Source organism: Curcuma longa, chromosome 21 (genome assembly GCF_044706935.1).
Source record: "Curcuma longa cultivar G26 ecotype Majalengka, Jawa Barat chromosome 21, ITB_CL_G26_1.1, whole genome shotgun sequence".
Taxonomy (NCBI): domain Eukaryota; kingdom Viridiplantae; phylum Streptophyta; class Magnoliopsida; order Zingiberales; family Zingiberaceae; genus Curcuma; species Curcuma longa.
Genome location: NC_133881.1, coordinates 6724092 through 6738908, shown reverse-complemented (window position 1 = coordinate 6738908; position 14817 = coordinate 6724092). Strand labels below are relative to the sequence as shown.

Genomic DNA, 14817 nt, shown 5'->3' with positions numbered 1-14817 from the left:
GATATGCTCTTATTTATGAACTACACTATGAGATATTCTGCTATGATCGAAGGGTACAACGATGTGAATTGGATATCGAATATGAAAGATTGTAAGTTTACGAGTGGATATGTATTCACTTTGAAAAGTGTAGTCATTTCATGGAAATCTTCTAAGCAAACTGTAATAACCAGATCCACGATGGAATTTGAGTTTGTAGCTCTTGACAAATATGATGAAAAGGCTGAATGACTACTGTAATTCTTTGTAAATGTTCCTAAATGGCCAAAACTTGGATCGGCAATAGGCATATATTATGATAGTCAATCGATAATTAATCGGGCATAGAGCCATCGATATAATGGTAAGTCTAGACATATACGCCATAGACATAATACCATTAGGGAACTACTCTCAACAAGAGTTATTATTGTTGACTATGTGAAGTCAAAGGATAATCTAGGAGATCCGCTAATCAAATGGTTAAATAGAGAGTTAGTTGTAAGTTCATCGTAAGGGATGGACTTGATGCTAATGGAAAATATTAGTGCAAAGGAAACTCAACTTGTGTAGACTGGAGATCCTAAAAACTAAGTTTAATGGGGCAACCTAATTGTACTGACTAAATGGGGGAACTATCCAAGAAAGGATGGAGGTTAAGTATATGACTTTTAATGATCTAGTAGAGTAATGTGGAATACTCTTGAGAGATCATTTATGCGAAAAAGAAGTGAGGTTGCTTCAAAGAGAATTGCAAACATAATTCTTAGAACTTCTCATAGAACTAGGCGTGTTCATAAGCAAGAATGAACACACTCATGAGAACAGAGTTGTATCTAGGAGAGTCCTGGGTGAGATATATCAATGCTACACGAACAACTGAACAGTTCAAAGACATCGTGTCTATTGTCAATTACTAAGCAAACATGTCTTCACAAGAGATGGTTCAAAGGGTAAAACCTCCTTGTCCTATATTGGGCTCAACTGCTAAATATTATCACATACCATGTTTTCATTCATATGGGAGATTGTTAGAAATGTGAATAAAAAAAGGTGGAAATAAAGAAAGAGACTTCATTGTGAATGAGACTTTAGTCTCACATTGGAAGTTTCAAGGTATTGTGGTTGGTTTATTATGTGTCACAAGCATAGATATTGTGAATATATGCATGGGGAGAGGCTCTCTCACACATGTGGGCTACAAGAAGGTGCAAATTCAGAACTCGAATTGTACTGACCTAAGTTGACTCGTGTGCGACTAAGTGAATCAACCAGTATTTTGTTACATTAATCCTTCTTTTGCAAATTGCTTAAGTATGTAACGGGTGAATTAATCGATGATTAATTGAGAATCCATAACCGCCGAGTGAAATGGCTGACTATTGATAGTCGACGGCTAATGTTTCAAGCTCGGTGAGATGGTGATAAATGATCATTAATGACCATTGAATGTTGTCATGGGTCTGAGCTCCTATATAAGGAGGCCACGACCACAAGTAAAGAAACCACATCAAGGATAGAAGAATAGAAATTCATCTACTTTGTTCTCCTTCTCTCTGTCATACACTTCACTTGACGGAGATCTACCCATATTAGCATTCTCGATTCGTCACAACCGATCTGTGCTTAGTGGTAATTACAGTTCTACTGTTGTATCTTGGGAACATGTGTCTATCGTAACCTCAAAGCACAACCGGAGGAGGACGAATATGTTTTAAGAAAACTATATCACACAGGCCTTGGCAACTCATTCGATCAACTGACTTGTCAGTCGACAATCAAGTAAATTCAATTTCCCGACTCAGCTCTTAGTTTCATGACTCGGGAGTACTTGGTGTCCACTCGGGACAACTCGATTGACTTGACAACTCGACCAACTCTACAACTCAGCAACTCAACTGACTCAACAACATGGCCAACTCTATGACTTGGTTACTCAACTACAACTTGGCTAACTTGGCCAACTCTATGACTTAGCTGACTCGGCAACTTGGCTGACTTGGAAGAAACTCGACAACTCAACTGATTCAAAGCATAGTTGGAGGACGACGAATATGTTTTAAGGAAACTACGTTACACAAGCCTCGACAACTCATTCGACCAACTCATCAGTCGACAATCAGGTAAATTCAGTTTTCCGAATCAGCTTTCAGTTTCGTGACTCTAGAGCACTCGGTGTCAACTCGAGATGGCTTGGTTGACTCAGCAACTCGACCAACTGCATGACTCGACAACTCAACTGACTCAACAACACAGCCAACTCTGTGACTTAGTTGACTCGATCGCGACTTGGCTGACTCTGCCAACTTTGTGACTTAGCTGACTGGATAGCTCAGTTGACTCGGCAAAGACTCGACAACTCGACTAACTTAGCAACTCTATAGCTTGACAGAGTCAGTAGCTCAGTTATCCCAAGTAACTTATCCTTTTTTACTTAGCAATTTGATATTATCAACTCAAGTTATCTTATATGAGAGTTAGTTTTTGTAATTTTAATTCAATAATTTCTTATAATCTCCGATAAGACTTCCAACCCATTATTGATTGAAAGAGTATTATATAATTTTGCCTCTCGAGAGTATTCTAGAACTCAAAGGTGGTTCATATAGTAGCAACGAGAAAACAAAAAGTCATGAAAATATAAATATATTCTCGTAGAGATCAACAATTTTTTTAAAAGTGCTTGAGGTGAAAGTTTTCATTATTTTTCCTAATTTAGGTGACGCTCAAAAGGCTATCATACATGGTGTATAATTAAGACTTTGTAATATAACTTTGAATAACTTAAAGTTATCAAACACCATTGTTTTCTCCTCAAATATTAATTCTCTATGTTGGAGAAATTAATCTACAAATATTAGTGTAAATGAGTTTTATTTAGAGACGGATCTAGTAGGACGGTTCTAGGCTCTAGTCCGGTCCAAAAAAAAAGTTATTATCTATGAAGTTTTTTACTTAATACTTAGTTCATTAAAAGTCGCCTCTTCCACATCCAAAACTCAATCCACCTCCTTAATTTTAGTAATATTTTGGACCCATCTCTAATTATAGTAATATTTTGTATGATACAATACTTTTTCTTGAAATTCAAGTTGTTTACTCAAAAAACACCTTCATAAAAATCGTTGAAGAAATTCAACCTAAGCAGACATAGTCACATATTTGTAGATGCAAATAAACATCCTATTCAATATGCTTATATTCAATAAAAAAACATTTTATCCTTTGACATTTAAACACATGCAAGCAATTCATTACTTGTAGACATAATAAACATTGAAAATGAATATATCATTTCTATTTTTAATTTTGGTTAGAATTTTATCTATAATTTTTACGGATTTAATCAACGATTATCGTCCTCACTCTTTTTCTGTAAAAATATAGAATCTGCCACTTTAGTGACCCTACACAGTCAGCTTCACGATCATCAGTGATGAGATAAATCGAAAAATTACAATTGATCACGACGAAAAAAAGTATTACTCGGCTTCATCGAGATTGTCGTCCTCACTCCAACAATTATCATGTGGTTATCTCATATCATCCTTTTTCCAATTTCAATGAAACTCCGACTCATTAAACATGTCACTTTTTTCATACGAGACCAACGAACTCTTCCAACTTCAACTGCATTCTATTTATTTATTTATCAAGAACAATCTATTTATTTATTTATCAAGAACAAATACGACAAATAGTTGGAATTTGCCAATAGACTAGCTAGGCATATCCAAAGCCTCAGCACGTGCGTGCTTTTTGCCATCTTCCCTTATCCTTTTCCCCGTGTCCACTGTCCTGCAAGTCGCAACACGTGGCGATGCAATGAGGTAACTGCTGACTCCGTCCACCGCACGTGTGGAGGCATCCCGATGGCCCAATCTCTCGCCGTTGCGTCCACGATTCTGCCCAGCCGTCAACATCAATCCAACGCACTCGTCCGATCGGAGAGCCAACGAGACAGGACAAACCACGAGCGCCAAGTTTCGACCGTCGATCCGGAAGGAGATAACCCAAGTGGAGGACTTGGACGCCTAGTCAGTCAACATTCCATAGCCGCCTAGTTTGACGAGTGTGCCACAATCCGGTCGACCAAATCCAAGAAATACGATGTTACGAACATTTTCATTGTCTGTAGGCTCAGTCGAGGCTTTCTACGGGATTTGGAAAACACTGGCAAATATTGGAAGATAAGCCTTCGAGTTCAAACGGACGGCAACAGAGTTCCAGTGGGGAAGCTAGCTAGCTGTTTAATTGGGGCAGCTGGGTGGTCCATTGCTGTTTCTAGACCACACGCATGGCACTCGACAAAGCAAATTGTTGAAAAAGCAGCAATAAGAAGAAGAAGAAGAAGTTAATTAATATGTATGGAGTTGCTTACGAGGAACGCGAAGAAGCTTGATCAGCATCACCCGATGGCGAGGGGATCGTCGGAGATGGAAGGGAGGTGCAGGAAGCACCCTGAGCACCGGCAGTCCCAAGGAGTGTGCCCCTTCTGCCTCAGGGAAAAGCTGTCTCACCTCTCCGCGTCTTCCTCCGCCAATTCCTTCGTCGCCTCTTCCTCGTCGTCTCGCAACTCCAACCTCTCTTCTTCCCCTCCCAGCCAAGCCCTCGTCAAGCCTGAGCCTCTGCGGAAAAGCCGGTCGCTGGCCTTCACGATCGGGAGGCCGGGAGGTGATCAGGAAGATAAAGAGACGAAGAAGAAGATGAAGACGATGAAGAAGCGGAAGAAGGAAGATCAGGAGAAGAAGAAGAAGAGCAAGAAAGGGAGCTTTTGGTCGGCAAGGTGGACTCTCTTCTGATGCATGTGTTTTCTCTGCCTTTGAGCAAGATTTTTACGAGCCTGATAAAAGTGTTCTGTACTGTGCATAGAAAATCCCCTAAAATTTCAAAGATAGAGATCAGAACTTGTACATGTAACTCTGAATAAATTTCCTTAGCTATTTAGTGATCTCTACCATGAGGTCTTTCTGTTTATTGGCTGATAAATCTATCTAGATTTTCAGTAGTTTGCTTAATTCGTCGGGATTTTCAGTAGTTTCTGAGTTCCTCCTGCCTCATAAGATCAGATCAGAATGCAGAGCCAAGTGAGGCGATCGAGCATTGGAAGGAGGATGAAACTTGGAACGAGATCTGAACTGCACTATCGTGGTGATCAGTGATCACCACCGACGATTAGTCAAATTATTTACGATCGAGCAATAATGGAAGCAAGGACCAGGGAGGAAGAAGATTCAACTACTTTAATTAAATTGGACGTATTTGAAGGTTAAACCCCGCTAAAAAAGATAGATAGATAGATAGATAGAAAATTGCTATATCGACTGTTTCTGATAGGTGGTTTACTTTGTATCCATGTTTTTGATGTCTCCACTGTTTGACGACTGAAGTTAAAAAGATTGCAGTAATATATACATATATAAAAGCTACTGTCAATGCCAGTGTTGCTATAATTTTGCCTGAAGAACTTCTTCTTAGTTAAAAAAAAAAAAAAAAAAACCTTCCATACCAAATTGATTGATGTGGCATGAAAGTAAAATTGATTAGTGTGCTACAATGGAACCTTAAACTCTCACAGAAAGGAATTGATACAAGTTTAACACAGTATGAGGATTACTATTTTTAAGTGGAGGAAGAAACAAACTGAGAGAATTAATTATCGAAAAGTGATAAATATGGAAGAATGATTAGATTTAGATCTATATAAGGTAAGAAAAATACGTTGAATTAGAAAGTATATATCAAAACTACTCTAACTTCTAGATTGCTTATGACAACAACCAGTTAGAGGTGGGAATATAATTACGTGCTATGTCGAACACGACATAAGTTTGATTGATTCATTTCTTTTCCGTGTTTGAGCAATTCCTCGTTGAGCTAGATCTTCTTCTAAAGATAAGGGTCTCCATTAGTTAAGTTAGGGAAGCTCGTCTGTCTCCACGAAGTCATCCCTCCACGAGCAGTGAGACCACCTTGCAAATGCATACCTCGCAAAAGTCCCCATCTTACTGAGTAAACCTTCAATTGTGAAGACAAAAGATCTTAGAGTGAAAATGGAGTCTTGTGAGAATCAAAATCATCATTAAAAGAGAATTAGTCTTGAAAGAGAACTAGTTAATAAATATTTATTATTGGATTAGAATTTTTATTGGCTATAAGTCAAGCTTTGTACCTTTCAAGAGAACCATCAACTCGATATTTGAGGTGAAATACTCATTTAGAGCCCATAACATTGTCGGAGGTGATGACATCCTAGGTTCTGCTTCGGAGCTCTCTAATAACATTTCTATATCATCGGAATCACCTCAAATTGCTGCTCCGATAAAAGCAAGACACATTAACACTATCAAAAGGGATAATATATTGGATCATATTCCATGTTCATTCTCAGAAGTCTCACCAACCATAGATAATATGTTTTCTGACTCTGAATCCTCAAATAATACAGGTCCATCATCGAATTTACCATGTCAGTCTACTTCCTCATCACCATCAATAAGTGATTCAAATGATAGTGTTTCTCGTTATATACTTTCCTTAAGTGACATCTATGCACGTTGTCTACCAATGGCAATCCGATATCTTCTTCCATAAGTTTTATTGACCTCTTCAAAATCTCTTGAACTAACTTGTTTTTCACAAGCGAATAAGGATCCGAATTGGCGTAGTGCAATGACTACAGAATTTGATGCACTTCTTCGCAATGAAACATGAACTCTAGTTCCGCGCACTCCCTCCATGAATATTGTAAACTCTAAATTTGTATTCCGCCTCAAGCATCGAGTTGATGGTTCTCTTGAAAGGTACAAAGTTTAACTTGTAGCCAAAGAATTTAGTCAACAATCAGGTATTGACTTTTATGATACCTTTAGCCTTGTCATCAAAATTATATCTATCAAATTATTATTATCAGTAGCTGTCAGTTCTAACTGGCTTGTACAACAATTGGATATTTCTAATGCTTTTTTCTATGGTCATCTTGAGCAAACTATATTTATGAAACAATCACTTGGGTTTATCCATCCACAATTTCCATCTCATATTTGTTAGCTCAAGAAATCTATATATAGTCTTCGATAAGCTCCTTGTACATGGTTTCATCAATTATCTAATTGGTTATAAGCTCAAGGATTTTCTAGATCAAAGACGGACTATTCTCTATTCTACAAATATAATGATGGATTTATGATATTTTTTTCTTATTTATGTGGATGACATTTTAATAACCCGCAATGATCAAAAGAGCATCACAACTCTATTAAGTCTTCTCAATCAAGAATTTCCTATTTGAAATTTGGGTAATGCTTATTTTTTTCTTGGTATTGAACTTATCCCACATGATGAAGGTTGTTTCCTCTTTCAGAGCAAATACATTACTGGACTTTCCAAAGAGCTAAAATGGATGGAGCACGTCCGGTCTTCACACCAATTGTTATAATTAAACAATTTCTCTACAACTCCATCCTCTCCTGCCATGTTTGATTCTCAAATTTATCGAAGTATTATTGGAGCCTTACAATATGTCACTATCACACGACCTAATATTACCTTTGTAATAAATTATGCTTGTCAATTTATGCATGCTCCAACTGAACAAAATTGGAATAATGTGAAAATAATACTTTGTTATCTCAAAGGGACTATTCTACATGGTCTTCTTCTATATCGTCAATTTTTTAGAGACTTACATGCCTATAGCAATGCGAATTGGGTAAGCTCTCCTAAAGATAGGCGCTCTACTAGTGGGTATGCAATATTTCTTGGACGAAATCTTATCTCATGGAATTCGAAAAAGCAACCTATAGTATCTCGTTCAAGCACTGAGGCTGAATATAAAGTTATAGCCAATACAATGTCTGAAATTATTTAGCTTCAATCGTTTCTTTCAGAACTTCATCTTGCATCAAATGTTCCACCAAAACTTTAGTGTGATAATATTGGAGCGACGCATCTTACAACAAATCTAGTCTTTCATACTCGTACAAAACATATGGAAATTGATTTTCATTTTGTTCGAGAACGTGTGACAACTTAACAATTACTTATCTCTTATATTTTTGTAGAAGATCAACTTGCTGATATCTTTACTATTTAACATGTGAGTGTGCTTGTATGAAATCCTTTTATGGGTGTTTCAATATGAAAGGATAACTAGGCCACAATGAACAACCTGAAAATTTATCAAAATGCAATGAAAATGCAGTGAAAGCAATAACTTGGTCACAGTGAAATGAATAACTCAGGCACACAATGAAAGGAATAATCTAGGTCACATTTGAACGAGAAGAGAGAAGAAGAACCATGAAAATGCAATGGTAAATCACTTAGAAAATTCAGGGAGAAACAAAGAAACTCACGATGGAAGATGGAAGGGAAAATTGCAGTTACAGGCTCGGCATCACATAGAATAATGATGGACAAGTAGGGTGGAATACAGGGAAGAGGCCGAAGGGTGTTGATAGAGAATTTATCTTAAGAAAAATAAGAAAAGAGTTCTTACAAGTATCAGGTGTTCAACTGGAGGTAGAGGTGAGGCTAAGGCTAGTCAAAAACTGTCTGACCGCTTTTAACATTAGCACCTAATGAATGTCCAGCCTACACCATCAAAATAAATACTAAAGAAGTGGGTTTGTGTCTGATATCCACATAAAAATTATTGGCTTCCTAGATCCTTGGGGTTTTCCCTCACAATTAAATAGGGATAGTTAGTCATTATTAAAAGGAACGATAGAAAATAAGAGTTACGGTAAGTAATTTTAGAAGGATTATTAGCTTGTGCAAGGTACGTTTTCTCCCTCATAAAATATGTTGGTTTGAACTTCTAAAATAGATAAGATGGAACCAATTTGGAGGAAAGGAACAATTGAGTTGGAGATTCTAGGAAGGCAATCTTAAAAGAGAAAAATGTATTGAAAATGCGTAAGATAGGTTTGCAATGCTCAAATTATTATCTTGAGAGAGAATGACTATAGGAGAGGTTGTGTATGTTTAACAAGGAAGGTGAAGAGTAATTTACAAGATGAAGAATCTAACAAAAGTAGTTAATTGATATCCTTCCAAACCAGGAGCAAATGGAATGTGAGGCCAAATAAATAAAAGTAGAGTGACATAGTAATTGGGAAGCGTAGTATGTATCAAAAAAGGGGATGTGTAATAGTTCATTTATGACTGCCTTTTCAGATAGAGCAATCAAAGCTAGGATTCAGAAGTGCCAATAATGTTGGGAGCACAATGGAGTCTCAGATTGTTTCTAAGTCTTTGGTGTTGAGATTACAGGGGAAGAAGGTGAAACAAAAATTTGAAATAGAAATACAAAGTTCCTTCACTACAAACTTAGAAACAAGATGAATGTGAAAAAGAGAAGAGTGAATTCAAAGTACTTATGACAATATAAAAAAAACACATTGTAACTTAGGAGAATAGCAATGATACTGTTTTAATATGCAGAGTTGTCCAAGGAAGAGAAACTTGATCGGTCTATGAGATAGTTTGTCTCAACCTAAAGAGAACATGAACTAAATTTCAATTAACCACACACGTTGAAAGATATTATGGTATCATGAGGGAAAAGATTGGTGGAGGGGAATGTATAAGCTAACAAGCAAATAGAAAATATCATTTTGTTGGAGAGAAAATTTAGATATATATGTGTCAGATATGCAATAGGAGTACCAACATAAGCCATAAAAATAATAGGTTGAGATAAGACAACTTGAAATTGAAGAAAGCAAAAGTATTGTCTGATAGAAACACAGATGGTGGAGTTTGAACTTAAATTGCTTATTGTAGGAGGTCCATCCTGTGAAGGTAGTTTAGATTGAGTTACATTAGTGAAATGAGGTATCGCCAAGTGGAAATCTTATATCATGTATCTCTCACAGGTCCTAGCTTCTTATAGCAAATGTGCTTAGGTCTACCCTGATACCCTCCATGACCTCACTAATGGCCTACACCAGCTCCATAAGTCACTCTTGAGTCTTGACAATGGCTGAACCCAAGAGTAAATCAGTCCGACACATGCTCATAGGGGTGGAATTGAGTAGCATGTAAAGCTCCATAAGTCACTCTTGAGTCTTGACAATGGTTGAACCCAAGAGTAAATCAGTCCGACACATGCTCATAGGGGTGGAATTGAGTAGCATGTAAATGTCAGATAGTGAGAGGAAACATGTGCCATCAATAATCTGAGTGTTCCTCGGTTTGAATTCTGGAGAACTGTGTGAAGAAAAATGGTGAATAGTCCAATGTGATCCTGAATAACTCAAACATCTGATGTGACTTGAAGTGTTTGATGCCTATAACAAATGCTTGAAATCTACCAATGTTGATAGTCATCTCTATGTCAAACAAGCAAAGATGGAATAGATTTCCTATCACCTAATAAGCATAAGATATGAGTATAGAGATCTTGTGCTTGTGACCATATCTTGCAGCATGACTAGAAACATTGGAAAAGGCTCATAACACTATGATAAATGGTTTGCCAAAGGAGGCTAGTAATCAAGGTTTAAAATTATGAGTCATGCCAAAGTTTCTATTTATGATGGAATGATACGGTTTCAGTATCATAATGTGCTATGTCAATACAGTTTTGATACTCTTTAAATATAAAATATAATTAAACAAATATTTTTTATTAGTATTTGATTATTATATATGCTTTCCCTTATAATTCGTCTCTATCTTCATCCTTAAAGAGCTTTTTCTTCTTAGTCTTTGTTGTTTATTTTGTAAACAGATGAAGGAGGGAAAGAAATGAATGAAAGAAGGAAAGAGATTATCAGAGGGAAAGGAATCAATTGCCAAAAAAAATTAAAAAAAAATGAAAGAAGGATAAATTAACTGCCCTAAACTCTAATCCGTATAAAGACCCTAAAAGAAAGGGAAATAAATAAATAAAACTCAATCTGCTATGAGGTCATGACCAACTGTCCCAACCTTATGCCGGCCTCGCAACCTCGTGGCAGCCTCACAACCTCATGGAGGCCTCAACGTGGTCGTTGTGACCTTGCGAAGGCCTCTGCAACATTGCTTTCACCTTACGGCTTTGCCTAGTGGCACAATGGTTTCAGTGTCGATCAACAGACAGAATGATAAATTTTATCTATGCCGTTTAGCACGGCTTGGTATCACAGTCCTTGCTAGTAATTGAGCAACAATCCTTTCCCATATGGTTCTATCTGGCTCAAGAATATTGGCAACCCTAGTTTTCTAAAATTCTAGCTATCCCTGCCTATAAACCATATGCCTTAGGGCAGAATTATTCAGATTCAATTTCATAGTGATAACCATAGACTTGAAAGAATTAGAAGTGTTCTGAAGGGTTTGTGGAGTAACCAATGAGTGCAACATTTATTATTGAAGACTGCCCAACTTTCTTAAGAATTTGGACAACACAGTTTTGACCCTCTATTGAGAGGAGTAGAATATGAAATGACCTCTTTCTTCATCTGTGTGAACGTGTAGAATTGGCACTATTTAGGTCTGCACAGGCAGGAAGACATTCCTTTTTTCCATCTGTGAGGACATCATAATAGATGTAGGAAGGAAGTGGGAGAAGCACAAGAGCTTCATCAAAGATTCTTTGCAGATGTAGATCTCTACATTTTCTTGGAGGTAGCACTTGCACAACAAATAGGGATCAGGTCACACTTTGGACACATTTTTGTATATATATATTTTGTTGTGGAGAAATCAAGGACTAGCGATGCCTTGAGATGAGTTGGAATCCTTGGAGGTAGTATGATAGGTATGTGAGTGATACTTGGGGATGAGTCAAGATGTTTGACCATGCCTATCTTGGATGATGAGGAAATGCGTGATGCGTAGATCGAGGAAGATCAAAGAACAAAAATGCAAGAAAGATGCAAAAGGGAATCAATTCACTGAATACCACTAGAGATGTCAGTGAACAACCATCAGGATGGGGTGTGGTGCAAGAATTAAGTGTCGTTGCATGAAAGGCGGCAGGATGAAGAGGGAGGTATCAAATATACCTACTCTTATACCATGTTGTTTGTGTATCATGTTGTTCTTGGAGAAAATTATTAGTGTCGATTAGATAGTCCCTTCTATCTGTATATTTCATCTTATTATTACTTTATAAATACATCTCTGCACTTTTTCTGAATTATAAGTAGGTCCTTAACAACACATCTAATTCTTGAAATCCCAATAATGGGGAGGGTAGTGGGAAGAAAATGAAAGAAATTCCATTCCATTATGTGCAGACTTGTTTATGGCTATTATGTATGGTGATATTGGCATCGGTTTAACTTGAGAATTATCCATTCAAATGCATTTTCAACAAGTGCCATATGGTGGTTATACATTCAAATGCAATTTCAACAAGTGCCAGTTTACCCAATTATTTACCTTCTTCCTTGTTTGCTTTGTAGGGGATCTTCCAGTGATCATAACTTGCGCAAGTCTTGCACTTGCTGATGCTGGAATCATGATGTACGATCTTGTTTCAGCTGTTTCTGTGGTATGTCACAGTTCGTTTTAAGCAAGCGGTCGAAGTCAACTCTGTTACAATTCTATTACTCATTTCAATGCTCTTTTCCATTATATGATAGTACTTTTTAACTGCAGAGTCCAAATTTTTATGAGTATTTTTCCTTGCAAATATGGTCATGAAACATGCATTAAGGTTGTGTTTGGTACGTATGAACAGAATAAAATCAGAATGATTCATTTTTTTAATGATTCCATTCCAATGTTTAGATGAATAATTTGAAGGGGAACAACCCACTTCAAGGAGTAACACAATCCACTAAAATCCATTCCACTCTTTAAGAAAGGGAAAACTTATTCTATCTCTATTAAATATAATAACACTTATTAAAAAGTTATATATCAAAATTATCTGGGCCAAGGAAACAATTGACTTGATCAGGTCGGTGGTCCATGTGGATCAAGTTGGTTGTAGTTTGAACATATATATGTTGACTAAGATTGTTGGACTGGGCTTTTGCCTATTGGAGCATTTAGATGAGATTGATTGAGCCCCTCAAAACAGACTAGATAAATCATGTAAGTTAAAATGTGTGGAAGAAATAGAAAAACAGTAGTTAACTCAAGCTTAAAATATTTCAATTATCATATCTTCTAATATCACAACCAAACAAAATAAAGGAATTTAATATACTTCTCCCCATTGCACTCTCTTCCATTTTAATTTTCTTTCTCATTCCTTTCCAAACGCAACCAAAATGTTCTTGGTTTAATCTAGGCTTCCACAAATATATTGTACATATGTTTTTTTTCATGACCCTTCATATTTTGCTGAAAGTTTCATATGATTTTTACTAGCTTCATTTTTTTCCTAGTCTTGTTTTGGGAAGAACCTAGTCATCGATCCCACCTCGGAAGAGGAAGCCTGCCAAGATGGTAGCCTTATGGTTACATGCATGCCTGCTGGTAACGAGGTCACTCAGCTTACCCTCACAGGAGAATGGACAACTCCCAAAATTAACGAGGTACTTTTACTTATCTGAGGAAAATTCTCAGTTTTGCAACAAACAATCACATTATCTTTCTTCATGAAAAGGCAATGGAGTTGTGTCTGGATGCATGTTCTAAGCTTGCGGAGATCATGAGATCATGTCTGAAGGAAGCTGCTTCGGTATCAAGTTGATATGAAATGAATGATGAGAGAATTTTGAAAGCCCTCCTTTATTAAAGAACTTGCCATCTTGAAATATTTGTTTCTGCTGTTGAACTTCACAATGAGGTTTAAAATTATTGATATAGAAAGAACTGCATTTTGAAATGCATCGATGTTGAGCACTGTTCTTGTCATGTTGAGATTAGTCTTCTAGTGCCTTACACATTCTTTTCATTTCATAATGGTACCATGTTTTCCTTTATTTTCATCTTAATTGTGATTATCTGTGAATTTATAATAATTGGGCCTGAGGTGCTTGTTATAGTTTGTAATCAATTTAACTGATTTTCTTACTGTGTGGCATTTGCAAAACCTAGAAAGTTTGTTGGAAGGTGTTGCCGAGACAGGTATGGTGGAATTAGGCAATCTTCAACTGTCTTCTTACCTTGCAGAAACTGCATTCGCTGGGCGGCCATACTTTCGGAATGGTACATTTTGTAACTTCTACTTTTTTTGTTAACTAGATGTTGGTTGAAATTCTTTAATTCAAAGTCTAGATTTCTAACTGTCTCTTCAATTCCAGTTTGGATCAGATGATACCTTATTTAGGATAACAGAATTTTCTATATGTCTATATTTTGTTTGATATAGTTTTTAATGTACCTAGAATTACTTGTTTTTAACAATTTAAAAGTTCCTAAAATTTTGATGTGTGTGTGTGTGTGTGTGTGGTGTGCATGCGTGCGGGAGTGTGTGTGGTGGGTAGCCAATCATCTTTAAAAAGATCAGACAACACAATTCTCTTGTATCTTTCTCAAACTGCTAAGGAGTCTTTTGTTTTTGTTTCCTGTCATAGCATTTTACCTTTTTAGAGCACAAATGAGAAATCAAAATGGGCCAGCTTCTGCACTCTATGATTGACAGTAGGATTTTTTTTTTAATCTAGAAGACTCCAAGTTGACCTGTCCATTGAGTAGGGAGTATAGGGATAATGGTCAGTGATCTCCTGTTCATCTCTGACTAGTTTGATCTCCAGGAAATTGAAAGAGTTTCTTTACAGCAATTTCTGGTGGGTAGGCTTTGACATTTTCATTCATGATTTTTGCAGGTGTACCTTGACTTGTTGTCTTTCCTTCTAATTGTACAAATACTCGTTGCATAGAAAGGTTTGTAGAGGATGATGAATTTTTTATATAACTTGTGTTTGTTGGAAACATTTCCTATATTAT

At 36.7% G+C, this 14817-nt stretch overlaps 1 protein-coding gene and 1 long non-coding RNA gene across 2 annotated transcripts; both read left to right on the top strand.

The window, feature by feature from the left end:
- Positions 1-4130: 4130 nt before the first annotated feature.
- LOC141815343 (uncharacterized) lies at positions 4131-4956 on the top strand. The gene has a single exon (XM_074703284.1). It carries the CDS (start codon positions 4347-4349, stop codon positions 4779-4781), a length of 435 nt encoding a protein of 144 aa, XP_074559385.1. The 5' UTR covers positions 4131-4346; the 3' UTR covers positions 4782-4956.
- A 7420-nt stretch (positions 4957-12376) lies between these two features.
- On the top strand, positions 12377-14754 carry LOC141815380 (uncharacterized). The gene is made up of 4 exons (XR_012600543.1): positions 12377-12466; positions 13311-13460; positions 13532-14076; positions 14697-14754. It is a non-coding gene; the product is annotated as an uncharacterized LOC141815380 (long non-coding RNA).
- Positions 14755-14817: the final 63 nt, after the last annotated feature.